Raw genomic sequence first — 25,042 nt, 5'->3', positions numbered from 1 at the left:
CTGTTCAAAGATGGTCGCTCACAGTGGACATAGATGGCTTCTTTCACTCCTCTTTCAAACCATCTGTCCTCTCACTCCTCTTTCAACAGAGGAGTGAGAGGACAGATGGTTTGAAATCCAGTTTATAATCCAGTTTTGAGATCCCTTCCCAGACGCCTTAACGCCCACTCACATCCTGGGCCAGCTGTTCCTTCATCATGATTATGCAAATTCTAATGACCATTGATCAACGACCACTGACTCTTTATAAGATTGGAGAAACCTGCAGTCAGCTGAGATTGAAGAAGTCACTTGGATGAGTGATGAAACGTTTCTCCCACTGAAAACACTACGTCCAGATGAACCGAATCAACCTTTGGAGATATTTGGGAAAACAACTTCCTGATTTGACCCAGATCTGTTAACTCTTTCTGAGTTTATGGGCTCAATTAAAACGTTATCTATTTTGTAGATCTTGGTCATATTATCTTGCAAAATGGAGACTTATTAGCTAACGACCTGTCAATCACAAGTTGTTAGCTAATGCACCTTTGCTTTGAGAGTCGGACCAAACCTTCTTTGTCGCATCTGCTTTTTCTAACCATGATGGCAATGGCAGAAACGTTAGTTCCCAGAATTTAAAAGAGGCCTTCAGAGACCAGTGGGTGACATAAAGGTAGCTAGGGTAGGTATAGTAAGATTACTTATTGTAAGATAACTTTAGATTAGTTGCTAAAGGGTTAAATAACTAAACATTTGTAAGTGTTGTGAAGGTACCTTCAAATTTTTAATTTTCCCAATTTAGCTATAGTTTAAAAAGTTTAAAATAAAAATATATAGTTTAGGACTGGACTTAACCCATGTCTGGGGAATCAACCTGTGGGTTTCAAGGAAAAGACAGCACAACCACAAGAGCTTCCTGGTTCTTGGTATTGATTCTCGTGAACTATTGGAGAGATTAACATGATTTTTCCAAAGACATTACCTCATTTGATGTTTTGATTATTGCAGTGCAGAGAGCTGCTTGACATATACTAAACTGCTACTTTATGAGCTCTACTTCTTTAACTGTGTGCTATTGCAAATATATAATCAGCCAATAAAATGGCAGCAATTTATGCATAACATGATCAAGAAAACCTGCTGAAGTTCAAACCAAGCGACAGAATGGGAAACAAGGTGATATAAGGCACACTGAACGGGGCATTGTTGTTTGTTCCACTCTCAGCCAAAAACAAGAAAAGTGAGGCAGCAATTTACACTGGCTCACCAAAATTGGACGGCAGAAGATTGAAAATATGTTTCCTGCTCTGATGAGCCTCTATTTCTGCTGCAACACTGAGATGGCAGGGTCCAAATCTGGTGTAAACAGCATGGATACATCCTGCCTTGTATCAGTGGTCCAGTCTGCTAGTAGAGGTGTAATGGTTGGAGGATATTTTCTGGGACTCCTTTGTGTGTTCTTAACGGAACACTTATGGGAGAAGTGTTGTTGCCCACCAATTTCAAAGGTAGGCTGGCATGAGTAGAGTCAAAATGTTTGTTGGCAAGCTACTTAAAGCCACATTGTCCTTGATGCACCATCATTACTGTGTTTAACAGATATTAGGATATAAGCCTGGGTTGAGATATGGTGACTGTGAGGTCAATTCAATTCGATTCAAATTCATTTTATTTATATAGCACCAAACAACAGGCGATAGAAAGACTGTTTTATATTGTAACATAAAGACCCTACAATAACAGAGAAAATAAACCCAACAGCAATCAGATGACCCCCTTTAAGCAAACTCTTGGTGACTGTGAGAAGGAAAAACTCTTTTCCAATGAAGAAATCTGCTGCATAACTAAGGAGGGGCTTACTTAGGGGCAGCTATTTGTTGCCACAGGTTGGAGATGAGGAGAGGGAGAAAGTCATAACATATGATTCATGTTAATTCACAGTCACCAACTCATTCAGTGAGTCATTGTGTCCTGTGGACAGGGACAGAATACTTGTTTAAGGACTGCCAGCATGATTGAAAAGTTTAATTACAGGATAAAAGTGATCAGTCAGAATGCATTTATATCAGAAACCATGCAAAATAACCCTGTAGCACTGAAGACTCACTGGATCCCTGTAGTGTAGGGGTCAGTTTAAATACTGCAGCAGGCACTGTTTAACCAAAGCCTGTGCAGTAGTACAACACTGACCTCATGTGGAGTAAAGCCCACATTACAGCATTTATCTGCAGAAGAAGCGGTAGAAATGATTTACAGTCAGTGTCTGTGTCCAGGTGTGTTTTTCTCTGCTGAAGGAGTACTGGCAGGAAGCCTAGGACAGAGTGACAAGCCCTGCCCATATGAGATACCTACAGGTCATTTTCTGTGTCCACTTCTGCTAACCAACACGTTTTAATGTTTCTGCACTGTGGGAAGAAGTAGCCAAAGCTTGTTTCAATAAATCAAATCAGGATGGTGCATCGACATACCAAACAATCCTGTTTCCCCATCTGCCACAGACAGATCTTAGCCCATCACCCACAGGCAGAAAGGGGGTGGAGATGTTTACAGTAAAGCCCAATTATGAAGTTTCTGCCAGAAAACATCCAATAAACCACAAACCCAATGAATTACATCTGTCATAGGCACAGTTATTTAGAAGCAAGGCAGTATAAGCTGCCCCAACTCTTTATGCAGTCTTAATATTTGGACGTCTTTCTCTGTTGTAGGACATTAGCTATAGATCCTAGAGTGAAGCCAGACATTTCTCTGTTTGGGTAGTCTATTATGCTGGACCTTAAAGTGAGGAGCAGTTCAATCACACAGAAAGAGGACCAGACACCACCCAGCTTCCTGAAGGGAAGCCAATCAGGTTTAGAGTCTGGCGCGCGCACACACACACACACACACACACACACACACACACACACACACACACACACACACACACTCACTCACTCACTCACTCACTCACTCACTCACTCACTCACTCACTCACTCACTCACTCACTCACTCACTCACTCTCTCTCTCATGGGATTTTTAAACACGGAGATGCACTGTAAAGGCAACAAAGTGACATCCCTTGTATAAACCAGTATTCATTTGGATATTTACGCAACAACAAACAACCTCCATCCCTTCTCTTCCACTTATACAATTCAGGGTCGCCAGAGCCTATCCCAGCTGTCTTTAGGGCAAGAGGCAGGGTACACCCTGGACAGGTCTGTCGCTAACACATAGATACAGACAGCCAGTCACACATATGGTTAATTTAGAATCATCACTTAACCTAACACTACAAACTGCATGTCTTTGGATTGTGGGAGGAGGCCAGAGTACCCAGAGAGAACCCATGCAAACTCCACACATGGCCTGGCCTGATGGTGGAACTGAACGCAGGACCTTGCTATGAGGCAACAGCACTAACTACCACACAACAACAAACAACCTGCAATGAAAAAAGTCTCCCATTGACACAGAGGTGTTTGGGTGGGACTGGCAGCAATGCAAAAACCTCTGCAGCTGACAAGTTACACAACCAAAACCTTAGTTTAAAGAATGTGCTTCAGTGCAGTGCTTCACTGGTAATATGAATGTGAGTAACATCACATTATTAATCCATAGGGTTTAGTGTGATGTCAGCTTACCCTGTGCAGCTATAACAGCTTCAACTCTTCTGGGAAGGCTTTTCACAAGGTAGGAGTAGGTAGTAGGAGTGTGTCTGTGGACATTTTTTGACATTTGTGAGCTCAGACACCGATGTTGAGAAGGTCTGGCTAGTAGTCTCTGCCCTAATTCATCCCAAAGGTGTTCTGTCAGGTTGAGGTCAGGACTCTGTGTAGGCCAGTCAAGTTCTTCCACACCAAACTCACTCATCTTTGGACCTTGCTTTGTACACTGGTCTGTAGTCATGTTGGAGCAGTGAGGGGCCATTTTCAAACAGTTCCCACAAAGTTGGGAACATGAAATTGTCCAAAATGTTTTTGGATGCTGTAACGTTAAGAGTTCCTTTCACTGGAACTAAGGCCCTGAGCCTAACTCCTGAAAAACAAGCCAAAACCATAATCCTCCCTCCACCATTCTTTACAATTGTCACAAGTTCAATTGCCTTCTGGTTACAAACATAGAGTCTGTGAAGGTTCTCATTCAAACATAGACTCATTCAAATTGCCAGACTCCAGAGAACACATCTCAGTGCTCTAGAGTCCGGTGGTGGCATTGTTTAAACCACTGCATGCAACACTTCGCTTGGTGATGTGAGGCTTGGATGTAGCCGTTCAGCTATGGAAACCGTGGCCATGTTTTTTTTTTTTTATTATTAATGAGCCGAGCCTAAGTCTTCTTTTGGCCAACAGTAGCTTTCACCTTGGAACTCTCCCATGGATGGAATTTCTGCTCACTCTCTTTCTACTTCATTTAAAAAAACCTCTGACCTTCATTGAGGTAATTCTTTACATCTTGTTCTGGGTTCTTTTGTGACCTCTTGGATGAGTTGTTGTGTCTCTGGAGTATTTTTGTTCACTTGTGAACGATTAATCACCATGGTTCACTGGAGTCCTTCGAGATGGCTTCATAACCCTTTCCAGGCTGAGATATTGAAAGATTTTGTTTCTGAATTTCTTTAGATCATAGCAAAATGTGTTGCTTTTTGAGATGTTTTTGTCAGACGGGTCCAATTTAAGTGTGTTCTTGATACCACAGGTCTGGGTGGGCTAGTGAAATTGAGCTAAACTTTCCAAAAAATGGTTTGACTCACTTCTGGAGACACCTTCATGTGGTCAATAGAGAAAGGGCCATTTTTGGCACTTGTCCTGGATTCATTTTTCAGCCCTTTGTTGCTTTTTTTTTTTTTTTTTTAAACTCTTAAGTGACCTAAATACTCCTCTTATAAATTCAAATCAAATAAGCTAAAGCACTTCCCAAATAACGGGAGGTGCTTTAGCTCAGTGTGTTGAGCAGGCCACATGCTATACGGGTAAGAGAAAAAAAAAATACCCAAAATAAGCCAAATAACCACAGAAGAAAGCATGGTGTAAAATATTTACAGGATTTATTTGTAAGCGTACAATTTCAAGGTTAATTTAGGATCTTGATTTCAACTGAGAAAAGTTAAATCAGCTGAGTTTTAATTATGTATACGATAAATAAATGACTAACTAAAAAAAATTAAAGAAACATTTATTTACAAAAATTAAAAATCTTTGTTACTGATGGCATTCAAAGGTCATTACTTGTACATACACTTTTTTACAAGCTGCTTCTGTCAGACTACATTCACAAGAGAAACACAATCAGCTGTACATGCTGTTCAACCTTTGGTAAGGTTTGTTAACACAAACAGCACTGAGGTTCTCCTCAGAGTAAGAATCGTAGTGTTAGATTTCAGTGTGTAAGCAGAAAGTGAACAAAACAAGTCACACGGTCTCTGAAGAACTTTACAGATTAGCAGGACTGAGATGTAGTTACTGTCTAATACCTGGAGATTCTCACAGAAAACATTCAAGGTCAACTAACAAGAGCACTTTTAATACTTCAGTCAAAGGCAAGCTCACAAGATATGATTAAAGTATACACTTATTGAATGCGAGTCAAAAAATAAAAAGTAGTCACCAAACATTATGTATAGTCTTCAAAGAAAACGAACCATGATTCGAGGAGGTGCATTTACAGTATGACATGCTTAAATACCGAGCAGGCACAAGTTTTGTTTCACACACAAAAGAATCTCTTAAATCAACCATGAGACATACAGTAAAATTTTAATCTGGGACTGACTAGAATGTCAAGAGCTGGAAATTATAACCTGAAAACTGATGGGGAAACATGCTGATTAAAATACCATGCACCCAAAAAAACCGCACCAGCAAAAATAAAGCAAGCAAAGAGGGAGCTCAGGGATGCGGCACTGATAACAACTGCCTTCCTTACAGTGTGGCTGTTCCATAGCGTCATAAAAATGAGTTACCCTGTTTGTCAGCTTTATTGTTTAAAAAGGACCTTCTAAAAAGGACAGGCATATATAAAAGGTCAGAGTCCCCACAAATATCATTAAAAATATTTATCGTCCAAAATATAATGGCTTAAAGAATGTTAATAAATTCTGAATCTCTCCAAGATATAAATCCTTTTAGTCCAGCTAAACGCATGTACTCCTAAAAATGTTCTTTCCATACAACTAAACTGCATTCTACTGTGGTTCAAGGGAAACAAACACTCATGTTCACATATATGTGGGTACTAGTCTTGCTTTCCATCTTAGGTGACCAGATGGGCCAAAACTGGTTAAAGATGGAAAACAGTGGCCACTGTACTGTCCAGTTTGAGGGCCCATGAATTTTTACTGACAGGAAACTTAGCTCACTCCACGCTCTCATGGTAGCAAACACAAGGTAGCTGCAGCATAAAGAATAACCTCATCTTCTTTGACCCAAAATGGGACTAAAATTCAATTACAAAATAAAAATCAGATTGCATTATTTAATATTTGGCGTGATTCGTCAGGAAAGTGTTTAAAACAAGTGAGCAGCAGGCTCATCTCTCCTTTGTATTCCTTACAGTCAGGCTTATTTTTGCAGCCAGAGTCGCCGCCCCCTGCAGGCCGTTAGAGTGCAGATTTAAGGCACATCTGAATTTGCTTCATATTTCAGATCCTGAGCTACTTCTTCAGTAGACATAGTAGTTTAGCGCCTAAACAAGGACAAAAGTTAAAAAAAACAACACTTCCCATGAAACCAGATTAATAATGCATTTTAGCTGAATGGGAAGGTAATTTTCTTTTAGGAGGACATGGGTGTCAGCTGAATACAAGCATATAACACTTTGATACCGGCCTCATCAATGGTGACAGAAAGGCAAGAAATAATGCTAAAACCTGTGAGGCACAACATCTCAAACCTAGTCATGTGAATGGAACATGCATATGACAGTGATGACAGATTGTAGAGACGCAGTATTAAGGCTCCAGGCCTCGGAATTCCTCGGGGGAGGTGTGCTCCGCTGACGGAATGCTGTAGACCCTGCAGCTCCGCGCAGCCCAACAGCTGCTGCAGAAACAGTGACATCAGTTAATCACATGACACACTGACTGAGCATTATGTCAATTCTTCTGGGTTATATTTAAAAAATAGATACAGTGTATGGGTGTGGTGTAGCTCCAGGCCAGATTCACTGCTGCGGTGTGAGCAGCGAATAACTTAGCCTCATGTCATTTGGGAACATGAGTGGATGGATATTAACGTAAAAACTGAAAGTCAAAGGTTGAAGTCAAGTTAGTCTGGCTCTTTTTCACTTCTGTAGTCACAGAAGGTCTTCCAGGCTGCTTTCATAAGGTTAAAAGCATCACATTGTTGCTGTGGTGAATATGTATGTCATATAAACAAAAATGTCTTTGGTTATATAAAAGTATATGGTGTCAGACACAGGTGGGGTTCTGTTAGTGACGTATAAAGCAGGTATAAACATAATGTAGCGTGCTGCTGTTCAGGAAATGTTCTCAGGATGATTCACATGGGCTGCAGAAACTCAGGAAGTGACACGCGAGTCAAAATGATATTTTCCTTCAGCTTGTAAATAAATTTCTTGGCAGGAGAGAAAAAAAGCCTCCAATTTCAGACAATGAGGAGATCTAATGATGGATACCATTCTTGTTCTCACCTTGTCCAAAATGTTCTCTGCTGACATTAAATACTCTCATGTGTGCAGACTAATTTACAGGTTTGCTGACGTGCTGTGCTGTTCGTACACAGAGCCAAGCGACACCTTATCAGGAGCAGAACGTCTCCTGGATGAGTTGCCAGGACACCGACTTGGCACCACCTGCCTCTGAATGGATACTCAGGAGTCAGCAGCTGTGCACGCCAAGCCTGTTTTTCTACAGTGAACTCATCCCACTGGAGGCCGATCCATCATGCTGCTCAGACCTTCACCGGGAGGCTCACAGCAGCTAAAAATCCACTACAATTAGGATAGAAAATAGGGCCGGGAAAAGAAGGGTCTGGTGTTCTTGATACATTTTTCATTTTTAAGTTTTGAATAATAAGTTTAAAAATGTGTAAGACTATAACTGTTTACTTATACTTTCATTTCTAGAAGAATCCAGCACTTAAATCTGTTTTAATCTGTAATTTTTCCAGTGTTACAATAAATCAAAGGATTATGTGCAACAAACAGAGGCATCATTTATGAGTTTCAGCCATCTTCTAACTTTATCACCTGTGCCTGTCAATAAAAAGGCTCATAAGTCTGGCGTACATTACTTGCCTAGCATCAAGTGTCAGAGTTAGCAACTCAAGTTATGGAAACCTAGGTAGCTATAAAGCCAGACATTATTCAGATGCTGGTAGAGTTGTATCCTTTGCTAGTTTTGTTCAGTTCATCTGTTTTAACATAATACAAAAGACGATTTCCCCTTGTGTCATTTCTTATAAGTATGCCTATAGAGTTGATGAGTCCTGCTGTTCTCCTGGATAAACAGACAACACCTGTTTGTTTTCAGTGGCTCATTTATATTACAAATAATGAACTTTTTACGATACTACCTCGTATTCAGGTGATAATTCTTGGTTATCACAAATGCAACAGATCACATGACTTTTATTTAAGTTTAGTTTAGTTTTTTTAAACGATGGATGTTCAGACTGGCGACCTGTGCAGGGTGTATCCTGCCTCTCGCCCAATGGTAGCTGGGATAGGTTCTAGCCTCCCCGCAACCTTACTAATCAGCAGAAGAGGATGGATGGATGGATGGACGGATATTCACATAGTAAAGGTGAGGAAGTTTCATGCAGTAGATGAAGATAAATACTGTGAAAATTCACTGGCCAATATGACTAAATGAGACCGATATAAGCCTGGAGGACACAGTAGAAGGAAACTGCAGAATGAAGAGGCTTAAAACCTCTGAGAACACACAGAGAAAATCCATCCGCTAGTCTGCTTGCTGCCTGTGGTTTCCGTCTTTGACACTGGCAAAGCTCCAATGCACTTTTCTATCAACAGCTACTTATAAAAATCCTGGGTTTACATTCCTTAACAGGACATGTATATGTATGGAGGCACTCACTGGAATTTCAGATGAGAAGATTAATCCCTGTATGCATCACTGCTGTATTAGTGCAATAGTTTATCCATCCAGAGGGGTCTATGGTATCTCAAATACTGCCAAGTGCAACATTTTCCTGGTAAAACATTTACTTTGTATGTCATACTCATCCTCATGGTAATGTCTATGCATCAGTGCAGGACTGGGTCCAGTCCAAACTCTATACAAAGTACTTTTCAGTATGATTTGAACCCAACATATCCCTCAATGAGCTTCCCTGTCTTATTCATCTCTCCACACATGAGGGAAAAAAAGAAAGGATTTACTGTAAGAAAGAAAGAAACTATTTATGGGATGAGCTCTTAGGGCGTCTGCCAGTGGGGAAGACCGGCAGATATCCAAAAGCCATCTGTGGTTGATGATCATAGTGCACTGTGTCAAAGGGTCTTAGCATTAAGAATATAAGGTGAGCTGTTGGGTAGAAAAATCAGTGCAGTGGAATGATTGCTGCTGAGAGTGCTCTTTATGAAACTAATTTTACAACCGGATAAATGAGGAGAAAATTTCATTTGCTGGAACAGATTTCCTTGAAAAATATCTTGCAAATCACTGACACGCCATCATATTTTAAGCAGTGGATTATTAGTAGCTTCCTCTAACACTTGGTTCTCATTAGGTTTCATTTCCAGTGTAATAAAATCAAAGGACAAGCTTAAAGATGTAATGCAGGACATTGTGTGTCGTGTATGAGTAATCTGAGCTTGGTTTTTAAACACTGCACCATTTGATTGTTGCCAACAAACAAGAAAACCTGCTGATGATGTCTATCCATGTCTATTTGAGCTGGCCATTTTCAGGTGTAAACTCAGAAAATCTACAACAGAAGCAGCAAAGTGCTCATTCTGTTGACTGTCTCAACATTACTAAAACAAAGTGAATGAGTAGTTGTCATACTAAGCCATAAATTTACAGTCAGTGTGGAGTGCCGCTGACTGAAAAACAACAGCAATGCTTTAAAGTGCAGCTAAACATAACAGTGATTTACTCCCAGTGAAGTAAAGGACCAGGAAAGGTTTCCATACCTACTTATTATGAGGTACACACAAAAAATAAATAAATCAATTACATGAAAATAAATTAAAGGCAAGCTAGAAAAACCTTTTAGGAACTCTAGTTATTGATTTTAATTAAATAAATGCCCAAGTCTGTCTTTAACATCTGATAGCTTTCATTATAATCTTATAGTAACACGATCCATTAAAGAGGTCCTGTTTCTCAAAATACACAGAATCGGTGGATTTTAACTACTGCCTACTTTGCCATGCGGCAAAAATTTAATTTTATTTATGTAGCAAAAACCTATGAGCAAACACTTGGCAACAGTGGGAAGGAAAAACTGCCTTTTAACAGGAAGAAACCTCCAGCAGAAGCAGATGGGGGTGGACAGTTAATTTCTTAAAACATATAATCCTTACATCAAGGATCCACTTCTGATCTTGTCATGTCATCTTGTTCCATACAGTGTTTGGTGTCGGCATTTAATTGTCTGCTAAGCTTCTTACTTTATTACATTTAAGTATTGGACTGATTTGTTGAGCTCTTCACTTTTCTATATTTTACTGAGCTCCCCTATCAGTTAAAAGTTTTAGAAAACCCCAATTTTTCCACTTTTTTATTGAATATTATGCAGTTTAATATCTTGTTGGACTCTGAAATGAAAGCATAGTACAAATAAGCAGTTGGGAGTTAAAAAAAGAAATCATGGAATTCATTTATAGAACAAAATATATTCCAAATCTTTTAAAGTCCAAATCCTCAAAGTAGCACCAGCTTTCAAGGCTTGATCAACCTGCACTGCTGCAGAACAGCTTTAAAATAAACCCATTTTGTGTTCCCTGAAAAAGGCCTTTTTGAACGGGTTTATTTGGCATAGATGACAACATCAAGAATAGCAGCAAAGGTCATTTTTGACTTTGAGTCAATAAATAAAGTGAGTTTATGACAATATAGCACTCCATATTAGTCTGTTTTGTTTTAGGGGTTTTTCCCATCATATTACAGCTGTAAGTTTTGCTTTCTAATTAGTTTTCAAGCTTATTTTCAGCAGATCAAAAGCCTGCTCTCGAACTGAAGCCTAACAGCCCTCGCCCACTTTCTCCAGACACAAATGTGGTAGGAACCCATTGGCCAGAAAAGTAAACAAGGAAATTGGCCATTTTAAGTAGAATGTGATAATTGTTTGATTACACTGAGTTAAGGAAATGTAACAGCAAGGAGATTGCTTTGGTGCTGAAAGGGCACGTTTTCTCTTTTCTGGTTCAGTGGCGGGGTTTGGCTCATGCATGTGCTCTGGACAGTGAGCACATAAATCCCTCAGTGAATATATGACAAAACCTGAAGTCATAAAATAAGCAGAATTCTCCATTAGAAGCTTTATGAAACTGCTCTCATGGCGCTGATATTACTCACATTACACTTTGATGTGGGATTTTTTTTTTTTTTTTACAGCACAAGCATTCTGCATGAGAACTGTAGCACATATGGGGAGAGAAGTCCCTTTCATTACTGCTCTTTGACTCCAACCCTTTGGGTTTCATAGCTGGGAAATGTATCAGCATGCTGTAAAACCAGAGCATCATTAAATCTGTAACAGGGCCAAAGTCCTCTTTATGTGTGAAATTTCTAATTATGAGACTCACCATGTTAGCTTTTATCTCGTCAGGCTTCTGTCTTCAAAGATGGTGATTTCAACCTTGATGGGACTCTGTCAAGGAAATGCAGCTGAAGCAAGTGTGGATACATCGAATTCAAATTTTAATTCTCTCTCTCCAACACACACACACACACACACACAACACACACACACACACACAAACACACACACACACACACACACACACACTAAAAACTGTTTATCAATGCTCTTGTTTTTTTTCCGTCTTTCCATGTTTTTGTGTCAACTAAAAGGTACAAGTTTTGACTGTAGCTACCTCTATCACACTGACAAGTTCATCAGTGAGATTTTCCATCTCAACTTCTTACCCGGCATTTTGGACTGTTTAATAATGTCAGGGTCAAAGGCTATGGAATGGAAAACATTACTTATGCCAGCCAGCAGGAAAAGAGGAGCGGCACAGAGATGTTTCAAGGACACAGACATTTCTTTTCTTCTTTTTTTAAATTAAGTTGTCTTTTCCTATCTTTAGGAAAATCTCATGAATCTTTCATGTTCTTTTGTCTTATGCAGAAACAGAAAATATCAAAGGGTTTACTAACCATTTCGTTTAATTATCCATTCTAACTCCAGTTTAAAGTTTAAAGACTGTTAAATCTTTCATAACAAATGTAGTCAAAGCCCTTGGACACAGTTTCTTTCTTGTGTTGTTTTTCCTTATTGAATGAAAGCCAATTTTAAATGAGTGCTCAAAACCAAAGCATTTAAGTAAGTAATAATTACAAACTCACTCTAAAAACTTTCAGTAGACAGCGTAGTATTTTTACTATGCCAGTTTCATCAGTGTCAGATTAGCACTGAAAATGTCAGTACAGCATGGCCTTGCTAAAGGAGTCAAACACCCTGCTAGTTGAGATTTAAACAAAAATGTATTTGTAGGCATCTTCTGAGATTTTTTGCTTTATTCTGTTAATGGGCACTTCTCATTAACGTAGTACCCACCACTGACTGTCGTCAGTGATTTTAACAACCGATCCTCTGAGCCTGAAGTGTTAATGTGTGACCTCAGTGGATCGTGCTTAGTAAGGCACATCACTGTAATGCTTCCTCAGATTGGGATGTGGGAAGTTTGGAGACTCTTGTATGTGAATGTAGCGCTGTCCTGCTGAGGAAAGCTGTCATTAAAGAGTTTGCTTGGTCTGGAACAAAGCTAATGTGGGTGGTACTTGTCAAAGCAACACCCACATAAATGCTGTGACCCAAGGGTTCAAAAGCGCAACACTGCATATCAGAACAAATGTTATTTATTTACTTCGACTGTTTAAATGTTGTGGCTGAAGCGTATACGTGAAGGGTGGAACAGATAAACTGTCGGAAAAGCAGAATTCAAGACAATTGATAAATTGACATCATGGCTAATTACAGCCATCCCAGTAGCACATAGTAGCCTGACATCAATCCCCATCGGACGACACTTTAACTTCATGTTATTTTAACACCAGCAGTTCTCATAGTGTTGTGTTCCTGTGTTATAAAAAAGTAGGGGGTCTGGATAGCAGTAGCTTTTGATTTTTCAAGGGTGCAGTTGTGGTGGCAGCAAACCACTGTCAATAGTCACAGCAACTCTCAACCCCTTGCTACTAGAGGAAAACGGTACATTTTCAGAGTCCAGATGGTAAAATGAAGCAGACGTACTAGACAGTTACAAATACGATCAGGTTTCAACGGCTCAAATGTTAAAGGTGAGGCATTCCTGTCAATCTCCCAGTGTTCGCGTGCCAAAGTCAGCGCAGCTCTTGACAGTGCTGGCGAAAAAATCCAGATCACTGTCAAAACTATAAAATCATAAGCAGGACTGGGAACAAAGCTCAGCTGGTAACGATTTTGGTCATATTTTGTTATCCCTAATCTCCTATTGCTGCCCAGTTGCAATTAATTGGGATGTTGAGTCACCCCACACATGCATACGCTAAGACAGGCAGGATGTTGGTGCACAGATGCTATAGATTACATACTAACTTTTATCTGGTGTTTTTACAGGTTATCCCTACACAGTGCTGGATTTCCTGTAAGTTGCCTGTGACTGCTGCTTTCCATTTTCATCCAGCAGTTAGTGGGGGTGGAAGGCCTGTAAATCACTACATCTATTAGGTCATTGTGAAAGCTCCTTGTTCTGCTTAAGATGTGGTCCGATTACATTCACATTTCATGATCTCAGTGTATGTTTAACAAGTTAAAGTTCGCCAAACTATTCACTGCAATTCCCCTTTCCCGTACATCCTCATTCTTGCACAAGACTAGTTTTCTTGTAAAAACATAGTGCCATTTAGCCTTAACTGTGTTTTGATTTTGTTTGTTAGCAATCTGAGTATAAGGTTCCTCTTTTTCATCTACTGTGTGCTCTAATTAGAAAGAAAAGAACTGAAAAATGCTCGATTTGTTCTGTTTGTATTGACACAAAATTATAGGATACGACCCGCAGGCCTCTCTCGATGGGGTCAGTGAGCAGTAGGCCTCGCGGTGCATAGATCTTGTCATTCTGTTCCTGAATGTACTTAGCAATTTTCTTCAAAACCTAAAAAAAAAAAAAAAAGAGAAAAGAGAAAGCACTTTAATACTCAAAGCAACTACAGACTGAAAATCGGTAGCCAAATAAGAGATCCTGTCAAGGTCTGCATGTAATACCAAGCGTACTGGGTGCTAAGTAAGTAGAATGTTAGTATGCAGCTACTTGCATTAAACATAAGTGCCTTGAGGCAACTATTATTGTGACTACAAGTGCTAGAATAAACTGAGAGGAACACTTGGAGGCCAAGGTAAAGCCTCAAAGTTTGGCTTTAGTCTTACTGCGTTCAGGCCTGAACTGGACTGAATATCCAACCTTACTTTTGGACCAAAACATGTCTATGAGCACCTAATACAGTACACAGTTGTTGATGTCTGTAAGTCTGGACTGAATAACACAATATGTGCTCTCCTCTTTATTCACTCTTAAATTTCAAATAGTGATAGAAACCTTTAAACAAACTCCATTCTATGTGCATCAAACAAATGCAAGAAAATGCAATGTTCTGTGTCTAGCATTCAGTACATAAACAGTACATTTTCGACAGAAATTGGTAGCAAATGAGTTTATACTTGGCTGCACTGAAAACCTTTTCACAAATCCTGTGGTCACTAGTAGATTAGTGTGGTGGCAGGAAACATGGCGGCTCAAACGCTCAAAAGTTTGGTTATACTTTACAAGAACGAATGACGACAGGACAACTTGCAATACTTGCAAAGTGGATATTTCATTGAAGGGAGGAAACACTACGAATATGCAAAAGCATTTGCTCACAAAACACGCGATAACCTTAAAATGAATGTCGTGTTTTTAATTCCGCTCCGGACTCGTGAATCTCAACCCAGCAGCAGCGGTAACGTTTGCACATCCTCTCCCGTTAATGTGGCAGGTAAATAATCAACTAACAGTGCATATTATGTTAGTGCGATCTGCCTTATTACAAAACCTGCCATTACTGTGCATTTAGGTGACCATGATGAGAGAGACAGACAGAGTCTGGCTCAGATGCTGGCAGTTCTCGCTGCAGTCTACCAGTAGCGTCTCCTTTCAGGCCAGGATAGACGAATGTCACCGAGCAGTGACTAAGTTTGTGGTCAAAGGCTTGCACCCATTTACCACAGCAGATGCCCCCGATTTCACTTTGGTAAGTGAATGTGTTTAATTGTAGGCAGGGACATTACTGGATATTCTTGTGTAATTGCTACAGAACAGTTTATGTTATACTTCGTTATTGCTACAGGAGAATATTTATTTTATTATTTTACATTTACAATTTTTTTCCCCGGGGACCCTGTGACACCCCATTGAAGGGGCTGTGGATCTCTTAAGATCTCACTGTTGGGTTTGTAAGGCCATGTTACTCCTAAATTTCTATCTTGTTCAAAGAGAAGATATAAAACAAAGTTCTAAGCTAATCGACCTTAGTGTTCTCCTTTAAAAAATAAAAAAAAATAAAAAAAATAGAATCGATAAAGAATTGAATTGTTAAACAGAATCGAAAATGGAATCAGAATCATGAAAATCTTATCAATACCCATCCTTACTTTCTGTATCCAAAAGTTTCGAACTGTTTTGAAGTTATTCGATATGTTTAAATCTGACACTGTTCTATTTCTCAGAAGTTTTCCTCTAAGCTGGCATCAAAAAAATCTTTGATAGCTGGCTTTCATTTTTACATGATCAATGAAAACTTTGAAGAAACGTATCTGTTTTATAAGAGCCTGAACAAAACCTGAATGCACTTTTGAATATGACAAATTATATCTTCATATATTCCCAATGATTTTAGAGGATGAGAGGTTTTTGATTCAAACAATTCAGGCATACTTCATCTTTCCAGCAGCGTTGGAGGTGGAACCTCACTCTGCTGTCACAGGAGCTTGGAAGAGGAGAAGGTGTTGACAACAACATGACAAGACAAATTACACACACAGCAGGGCTTTGCAGAAACATCTGAGCGGATATGTGGGCTCATACTGGCCTATAGAGTACGCAGCAGTGCTTACCAGAATCACTGAAGAAAAGAACTTCTAAATACTCAGAAACTCTCAGTTTCTTGACTTCTGCTTCCATAGGGGTGCTTACAAAGGAGTCCACTTTAGATCTACAGCTGCAAAGTGTTGTGAAGCCAATCATTTTTTGAGTCAGACTTTTTTTCCCTTTATGTCTTTATTCTTTTTTTTTTTTTTTTTAAAAAAACAAGTCTTGATTATAGTAAAATACCTTTCTGTAAATACTCAACTTTACTCACCCACTTCACTGAGACCCATCACTGATCAACCCTCCGAGCAGTTTAATTCCAAATAAAAAGGCCCTGCAGTCCATTACTGCAAACCAATGAAGATGCTCCCAACACAAGTGGAAATCTTCCACAAGTTTTTACTGGAAAACAGGCGGGTCAAATTCCACATTTAAATTAGCTGAAGACAACTTTTTAATGAGAAAATTCAAAAAGCTTCATGTTGATAGAATAATCCTTCCAGATTATGAATTTTCTGTGGCTGCATCACTTTTTCCATTCCAACACATCAGAGTTGGGGAAACAGAAGAACTGCTTTCTCTAACGTGACAAGACACAGACACACACGATCCCTGCAGCTCCCTTTCCTTGTTTTATCCAACATGGAGTACTTCTAACAATTTGAATTTCTTTATATTTCTTCTACGTGCATTGCTTCTTGGCAGCTATTTAAACACCAGGCGGGGACCGAAGGCAGATACTTTAAACACTGTCGAAATTACTTTTAAATCATCCAAGCACCATTAGACCCAGCCAGCCAACATTTGAACAAATTTACACAGTACAACTTATTTTAACGACAATTTTTGTATAAGACTGTTGATTGAAAATTGATTGAAAAAAAAAAAAAAGCCATATATAATATTTTAAATCAGGATTTATTAGTATCATAAAAATCCATATCAGTTATGCTTTAAAGGAGGCATAGCCAAAACACCTGTACATTTTTATGCGTATCTCCAAAAGTTGATTGCGTTCATCTGGACAGTACATTATAAACAGTACATTTGCATAATGACTGAAACCAGCCCACTGAAGGAACAATGGGCTGGGGAAACCTATACCCTATAACCTATAAGATTGGTGAAACCTGCAGTCTACTGAGACTGAAGCAGTCACTTGGATGAGTGATGAAACGTTTCTCCCACTGAAACCGCTACGTCCAGATGAACAGAATCAACTTTTGGAGATTTACTTACCTGGATGATTGAGGATGCATCAAGACATTTTTATGCGTAGATTAAATTTCAATGTTGAAAACTCAATACATGTGAACAGTTTTTGTATACACCATTTATTTTTTTTTGCTAAATAATTTATTCCCATCACTCTTATGTTAAATGTTTTCATGTTTCACAATAAAGGATTTTCCAAATAAAAACACAAAGGATTTATAAAAACCCATATTTATTAAAACTCCAAAGAACATCGAGTTACAAAACATCTTCACAAGCCTATTTGTCATGGTGCTTCAAAACTCAGTTTTGATGTATTCAGTACCATTATATTCAAAGAAATCCTACCTTCTCATAGTGCGTCTCCATACACAGGAAGACGGTGTATGCTGTGAGGCAGGCCAGACAGCCTTCAATATATGACTGGCTACCCAGTTTCTCGGCCTCAGCGTACATGTTGTTCAGCGCCCTCACAGTTTCCTCAAACTGCTGTTTGTCGATCTGAAATACGAGGAAAGACAAGAGGGTTAAAATCGAGGCCCAGAGCCAGGCGTAAATTTGATTAGTAGTGTGAGTGTGTTTAGGATATCTGAGTGGAAACACAATCTCCTTAGCACCAGATCATTTTCTTCCATTCTTTCCATTTCTAGATAAATGAGGAGCTGAATTTTCTTGGACCGGTCATATATCAAGGGAATACTGGGCTTCCTTCCTGCATTTGTAAACACCTCCTGAAATGACTCGGATACCTTGGCCGTGTGCTCCATAAATGTTTCCACTTAATAACAGATGGGACAAACGCGGTGAAAGCAGGACACACGCAGTTCTGGAATATTTCTCCTTCTCCAGTGGCACAAAGTAAGATAAAGACACCGCCGCATTTTGGTATCCTTTAGACAGCCTTTGGGATACAAGAATACTGAGAATTCATTGAATGTATGCTTACCAAAGGGAAAGCTGTCAGAGTGTGGTGAATTGCTGGTTTCACAGGCCTTTTTTCACTGGGGTGTTGACACTAGTCACATGCTAGTATCCAAGAAGCTTCTGTGATACTAAGGGGAAATGATGGTGCTTCCGACCAGACTAGACTAGAAACCAGCCAAGGGCCTCCTGAACCTCTGAAAACCCTCCAAGTTTTTCTTTCCCTCTGTCTGAAGTATCCAACAAAAGGCGCCAAGATATTAGCGGTCTTAGAGGTGTTTGTTACTCACCAACCAGAGCCAGGGGTCGGTGGCGACTATACACTGCAGTAAGTGCTGTCAGCCTGCCTGCAATGACTCTGTTGAAACCTATGCATTTCTCTGGTTATTCTGTCCATTAGTAAAGACATTACACACAAGCCCTACGTGATGAAACACACTGAGCTGTGTTCCATCTTCTGCAAAGAAAAAAACCCCATCACTGACAGGAGTAAACATGAGTTACATGGTAAAAATGTACTGTAAGAACTGCATTTACAAATTATAAAGTTCCGTTTCAGAGTCCTCCTTTCCAACCATCACATTTACAATTTTCTCACCAGGGAGGCTTTTCAACATCTGTCATTTGTTGGACTGGCTGTTTACAAGCTCTGGATTTTATGCTGGCTGGGCTACAAGAATAGGTTTGCATGTTTTTTTGGGGAGTGCCAAAAAATTTCTCTATGTAAGAAAAAACCCTGAGAGCCTCTGTTTCTCTTTAAATTCACCAATTCAGAGGCTGCAACTAAAACCCCACTTCTCTGAGTGCCCATCTTTCCATTACGTGTGATGTGCCCATCACTGTTCTTGAGATGTTAGATGAGAGCACAACGGTGAACGGGGTTTACAAATCCAATTAAGGAAGAGAGGAAGGAAGAGTCAATTAATGAAAAACCCTTTGAATGGTTTGGCAAGCAAGCTGCCAAATACATTTAGAAGTCCGAGTGCTTTCCCAGTTCGTCGGCACTAGTTTCAACAAGCATTCAGACAGAAAAGAGACCTGAGAAGATGGAAATGGAAAAAACAAAAAAAAAGACTGCTTGACTGCTACACTCCGATCAAAGATTCGATGGTCTTGCTTGCTTACTTCAAAAATCTCAAATCCACAAACACAATCTCAAGGTTTGACTCTAATGACCACGGTTTAGGTAACCCAGCCTCCAGCATGTTTAAATCCAATAAATAGAGTAAGTACATCTATTCATGATCATCATCCATCATGATGGATGAAAACCTACAGTTCTGTGCTAAAGTCTTGAGCAAAGCTGTCATTTCTTCATATTTTGCTACAAAAAGGGGAAATAGTTGCAGCGATTTATTAAAACATGCAAACATGCACGGAAAATCTGTATAACTGTATACAGCTTGAAAGTCAATATTTGGTATGCCCACCTTTATTCTTCATCACTCTATTACACAAGCTTTAACATACTTTTTAAATTGAATCTTCAGGACCCCGTTTGGCTTCCCTAAGGACGCTTCTTGACTGTCATTCTTCCACTGAGACCATTTCTGAGGAGGCTTCAGTGAACAATAGCTGGATCAGCTGAAGGACCAGATGCATCTCTCAGGTCCTGTGTCAGGTACCTGATGATTTTTCTTATTTTTCTTAAGGACATGACTTTCAGATACTTTTCATCTTTTTAGGGCTGACACGTCTATTTTATCCAAATTCCTCAAGGCACCCTCAAGTTAGTTGTCTTTTTTTACACATGAATGATTCAAAGGTCAGTGTTGAGCAGTTTAACAAAAAATGTCCCTCTAAAAATGATCAGGTACGAAGACTTGACTGAAAATGAGCTAAAAAGCAGTCAGTGTCCAAAGAAAAACATTGAAATGCTTTCAGAAGTCCTGGAGAACTATTGCTCAAAACCAATTTTTAAAACAATCTAAGGAGCCAGATTTTCTTGCAAAATAAAATATAAAGAAATGAACGGTGGCTCGAGGACTTTGCACACTACTTGTACATCTTCATTTGGGAGAACTCACGATATCCCAACAGAAAGACTAATGAGTTGGAATTTTGGGGGTCTTGCATGACAGTTCCTTTAGTTCTCTTAGGTTGACCGAAATGAGCACAGTTCTGCTCAGTTTTCTTTCTGCTGTTAAGCTGTACACAACAATAACGGCAAAGCAAAACTCAGTAATGTTGCCTGTGTAACTGATAGATGATTTGCAAGGAGGCAGGATGGATTGGGGAACAACATGTAGTCTGTCAGACCTCACAGAGGTAAAAGAAAAGGTTTTAAAAGAGACTGTGCCCAATTTTGGCACAGTGACACCCAACACGCTACACGCAAAACACCTACGTCTTCTGAGCCCACCATCGTCAGCTGTATTGTTTCCCATTCCTCCCATTGATCTGACTGGCAAACTTTCTCACACTGGACTTTCGATGTGCCATTTGCTTTTTCTTAAAATGATATTTACTTCACCAGAAAAATGGGACTCTTGAGATTTAAAATCTGTTTTGCAAGAGTCTTCTGGCATGACAGGCAGCAGTTCAATCAGTAGAGGTTCCATAACAGTACAAACAGTGATAAACACATGAGTATATGGATATAAATAAAACATCAGAAACATCAGAATAATAAACTTAAAAACTAAGGAGAAACATTTGAATATTTATTCATCACGGTCACTGGAGGTCAATTGTGCGATGGCTAGCCAGATGTGACTTCCTCGATGTTGTTTAGAAATACCTAGAATTCATTTAGTTCGACCAGATGCAGTTGATACCAAGCAGAGGAAGTTGTAAATTTAAACCCCTTTGACCTTCAGTTTAGAAGTAAACTTGGTGATTGCTCTGCTTTCAAATCCATCTATTCGTTTTTTCACCAAACAGGTACACTGATCATTCAAAAGAAGAATGCTGCAAGTCCATCATCGCTCAACCACCAGTACAAACGGTTATGGGGCCTATGCTGACTTCACAGTTGGCAAGAACGAGGCTTTAATAATGTGCACCACAGCCAAAAAAATGAGGATCCCATATAGCAGAAACGTTACCCTGGGAGTCAAGTCAGCCAACTTTCTGTTTTTTGTAGTTTTAAAAGGTGCTACACAAACAAATCTTTCTTTATTACTTAATGCAAATAGTAAATCCCAGTCTATGACAACTGCTTGCAATAAGGAAAAGTTTAGAGCTAACTTGCACAAAACAAGGGTAACTATGGCAGAAATCAGGCACTGGAGCAATAAACTAGCCTCAAAGAATATAAGGCTTTATTAAAGCAAACATCTTCAAAGAATGGCATAAATTAATGTCCAAAAATTATATAACCACTTAATGGTTTGGTTTTATACTGCATATTTCATAAACTGGAATTACAGTAGATCATTAAAAATATATACCAGAAAATCTTTTTTATGATGGGGACTTAAGCATATACTTCCCAGAGGAAATCCATTCTTTACTTTGTCCAGCTGTTCTGTGTCTGAGTGTGTATCTGTGTGTGTGTGTGTGTGAGAGAGAGAAAACTGAATCCTACAGGAAAAACATGGTAGACCACCCAGCCCAGAGGGAAGTGCCAATAAACCACCAGCGAGCGATTTAAGTGATGTGAAACTGCTCTTTTCATGTGGTACGACCATTTTTAAAAGTGCAGCTCTCTGTCCTGCAAACTCTGAACTGTTGGTGCTGCCACCGGCTTTAATGTGGTGTGCAGCCTGTTCCTATTCAGTCTCTGCAGCCTACTCCTCCTTTTAGCCCACCTCCACTAGGTCGCATAAGGACAAAATCCAGCAGGCTGCTGTTGACGATCCTGCTGTTCCATGTTTTGGCTCCATGTTCACACCCAGCTGTGTTCTTTTGTTGCTAGTGACAAAATAGTGCTTCTACACTCCCCAGTATGGATAATATGCACAGGTTGTGGAAACATAAGTCATCCGTTTAAGCAGCTGAAGTCATGTTTAGAAACACCGTGGAGTAGCAAGACCTACCCTGTTCTCCAGCTCAGAGGGGAACTTGGTCTGGAACTGGCACATGGTGCCACTGGAGTAATCTCTCTGAATGAAGACTTTGGCAGTGATGGCAGCCTGCTGCCTCATGTCCTGCAAGCTGTGAGTCTGTGGAAAGACAAGGTAACCATTGAAATATGGCCACACTACAATACACCTAATACACAGCAGCCAGGTTTAGTTTAGAAGTGCAGAAATCCATAAACTGTACAACTGATATGCAGCCTGTAAAATAAAATAATAATAATAATAATAATAATAATAATAATAATAATAATAATAATAAACAGTTAAGGAGCTTATTTGTACCTGTGACACATTCTGAATATTTTTAGGCACAAATTTAGAGTTTTCAGTGACTTCAATAACATTTTGTGATCAACATTTTATTGATTTAAAACGGGTTTGGGGGGGGGGGGTACAGACATATACAGCACAACTGTAAACTGCAGTAGCAAAGCAAACATTAGCAAACAAGGCATAGGGACAGCAAAGAAAAGACACAAAAACACAAAGTTAAAACCAATTATTGCCTCTTCCAGGAGATAACTCTGGATGAGAAGATTTTCCAAGCGTCAACAGTCGTGGGTCGAGCTTTATTTAATTTTGCTGTGGTATGTTCAAAACCAATAACACGGATAAGACATCGTCTCCAGAATGATTCCATACAAATGTCAGGACAGAACCATTGCTTTGTAATAGTCTTCTTTGCGGATGTGAATCCAGCGAAACTTCAAAACATTTTTGATAGATTTTAACATTTTTCATGTGGCGTTTTTAGCAGCCATTAAACTGTTTAAGCTTTTTAGAGTTGAGCAAGCCAGCTGTTTTGTTTATTCATTTTACAGGCAAAACTAGTCATTAACTGGATTGTTAATGGATTTCTTATGTTTGCTTTTTGTATTAATTACAGCAGCAATACAAATTCAATATCTTCTATAAAATGTTTTCATTATTGCCTCTTCCAAAGCTGTGAACAATTAATCTGATAACAGAAGTAAAGTTACAATTGACTGTATAAACTTTTGTATTGTGTGTGTGATGTGTGTGTGTGTGTGTTGTGCGTGTGTTGTGTGTGGTGTGTGTGGTGTGGTGGTTGGGTGAGTGGGGGGGGGGGGGGGGGTCATCAGCTAATGTCTGTTGTCCTCACGACTGCTGATTTTTCTTTCTTATACTGAAGTCACAACCATTATGTTAGCTATTATCCACTAATTACCGTGTGTTAACAGTAACTCTCTTAGTCCTCATCAGCTTCTTTCTCTCTCTGTCGCTCTCATTAAATTAAATTTAACAGTTCTTAGCTTTTACTCGGCTCCACTCCCCCCATGACAGTGTGTTTGAGGAAGTTCATGAACTGTGAGACTTGGGAAAGACTCAAACTGACTAAACTAAATAAATAACGTAAACCTATCTTTATTTTTTCGCTGTATTTATCCCGGTCCCATTGTCATTTATTTGTTTTGTTTTGTTTTATTTTATTTTACAAATTAGATAAGAATGCCGAGCCTGATGTTGCCATGAATGTGTGCTTGGGTCAGGGTGATCTGAACGTGCCCACATTCCTGCTCTGTTTTTCACAATAACACCATCTACGCATCATTAAGGTACTTCAAGCAGATCTGAAAAGTACAACCGGACTGACCACTCATCTGTGTTGCAGACAACAGCAGATACCAAAGTGTAATCCTGCCTTTCACATAAAAGAACCGTTCCCGGTGTCTTCCTAAAAATGAAGAAATCAGCAGATACCTGATGCCAAAGTATTTGCTGTCCTGAAACTCAGAGCCGGAAGAATATATGACAACTCTCCCAGTATTTATGGCCTCAACAGTACGTGGTTATGTGACCTTTCATTACCATAAGCTACTTATACCAAACATGTTACGAACACATGTTAAGTGTTTGCTGAAAATGTTTCCTTTCTATGTTAGGGCATGTCTTCCTTCTTTGGACTGCTCAGTGCTGGTTTACTGCTGGATTATGGCAGCACAATCGTGTCATCATCTTGACATTATCACCATTCTCTGAGAAACTGTGTATCATTTAGCACATATAAGCAAATCAAACCCAGCCAGCTTTATCTTTAGTTTATACGCACAGCTCTGCTTGGTTAAATTACGCAGTTTCTGGATATGTGCGTCGATCTACTGCTAGCTTGTTAGGAGAGGCGCTACTAGACGTAAACACTGGCCAGACAACTTAGCTTCCAGCCAGTGAGCTGGCAGGTTAACACCGGTCCACGTTCCCTTTGTTTCTTTGTTAAACACACTCCCGGGCAACTCAACAGCAATAAACTATTATCACACCGCAGACATGTAAAAATGAGGGTTTAAATCACAGTTAACTTACCTCTGCCATGGTGAATACTGCCTTATTTCTTCTTTGGTTTCACTCGTGGACGACTAGCCTATGAGCCAGGTTTATACCGCCACCTATTGTACCGGAGTATATAGCAGGACGTTATCGAGGAGGCCACCCTGAAAGGATGTATATTCAAATAAAAGTCTTTGTAGTTGTAAATAACTTGTTATGTGACAAACAAACTATTGATTGTCCACTCTCTTATCGTATCTTAGCTATTTTATACCCTTTCAGCAAATGTATTCCTTTTATTTTAACATATGTTGGTATTCAAAACCATCTATTCTGTAGTCTAAGGAGCTTGGAAAGAAAAGCGTCTGAAGA

The 25,042-nt window shown here is 39.5% G+C and overlaps 1 protein-coding gene across 4 annotated transcripts; it reads right to left on the bottom strand.

Annotated features, from left to right (window-relative positions):
- Nucleotides 1-4,996: 4,996 nt before the first annotated feature.
- Nucleotides 4,997-24,780, bottom strand: LOC102292048 (golgin subfamily A member 7). 4 transcript variants are annotated; one of them, XM_005948836.2, is made up of 6 exons: nucleotides 24,707-24,780; nucleotides 22,340-22,465; nucleotides 17,787-17,939; nucleotides 14,151-14,252; nucleotides 11,703-11,755; nucleotides 4,997-7,006 (listed from the first exon to the last, which is right to left on the bottom strand). In XM_005948836.2, the coding sequence occupies exons 1-5, from the start codon at nucleotides 24,713-24,715 to the stop codon at nucleotides 11,714-11,716; spliced, it is 432 nt and encodes a 143-aa protein (XP_005948898.1). In that variant the 5' UTR covers nucleotides 24,716-24,780; the 3' UTR covers nucleotides 4,997-7,006; nucleotides 11,703-11,713. The 4 variants fall into 4 exon arrangements, with proteins under 4 accessions (XP_005948898.1, XP_005948899.1, XP_014185260.1 ...); XM_005948837.2 differs by having other exon boundaries at nucleotides 4,997-7,003; XM_014329774.2 differs by lacking the exon at nucleotides 14,151-14,252 and having other exon boundaries at nucleotides 11,703-11,767.
- Nucleotides 24,781-25,042: the final 262 nt, after the last annotated feature.

The sequence above is a fragment of the Haplochromis burtoni genome, unplaced genomic scaffold (genome assembly GCF_018398535.1).
Source record: "Haplochromis burtoni strain Fernald_Lab_line unplaced genomic scaffold, NCSU_Asbu1 Contig_585, whole genome shotgun sequence".
In the NCBI taxonomy this organism is placed as follows: domain Eukaryota; kingdom Metazoa; phylum Chordata; class Actinopteri; order Cichliformes; family Cichlidae; genus Haplochromis; species Haplochromis burtoni.
Note: the sequence above shows the minus strand (reverse complement) of the source record. Positions and strands in the feature narration are given on the sequence as shown.

Coding starts and splice junctions, on each gene's coding strand:
- LOC102292048 (XM_005948836.2), bottom strand. Junction 17,940..22,339: donor CCTCTGAGCTGGAGAACAGG/GTAGGTCTTGCT, acceptor CTCGTATTTCAG/ATCGACAAACAGCAGTTTGA. Junction 14,253..17,786: donor TGGAGACGCACTATGAGAAG/GTAGGATTTCTT, acceptor TTTTTTTTTTAG/GTTTTGAAGAAAATTGCTAA.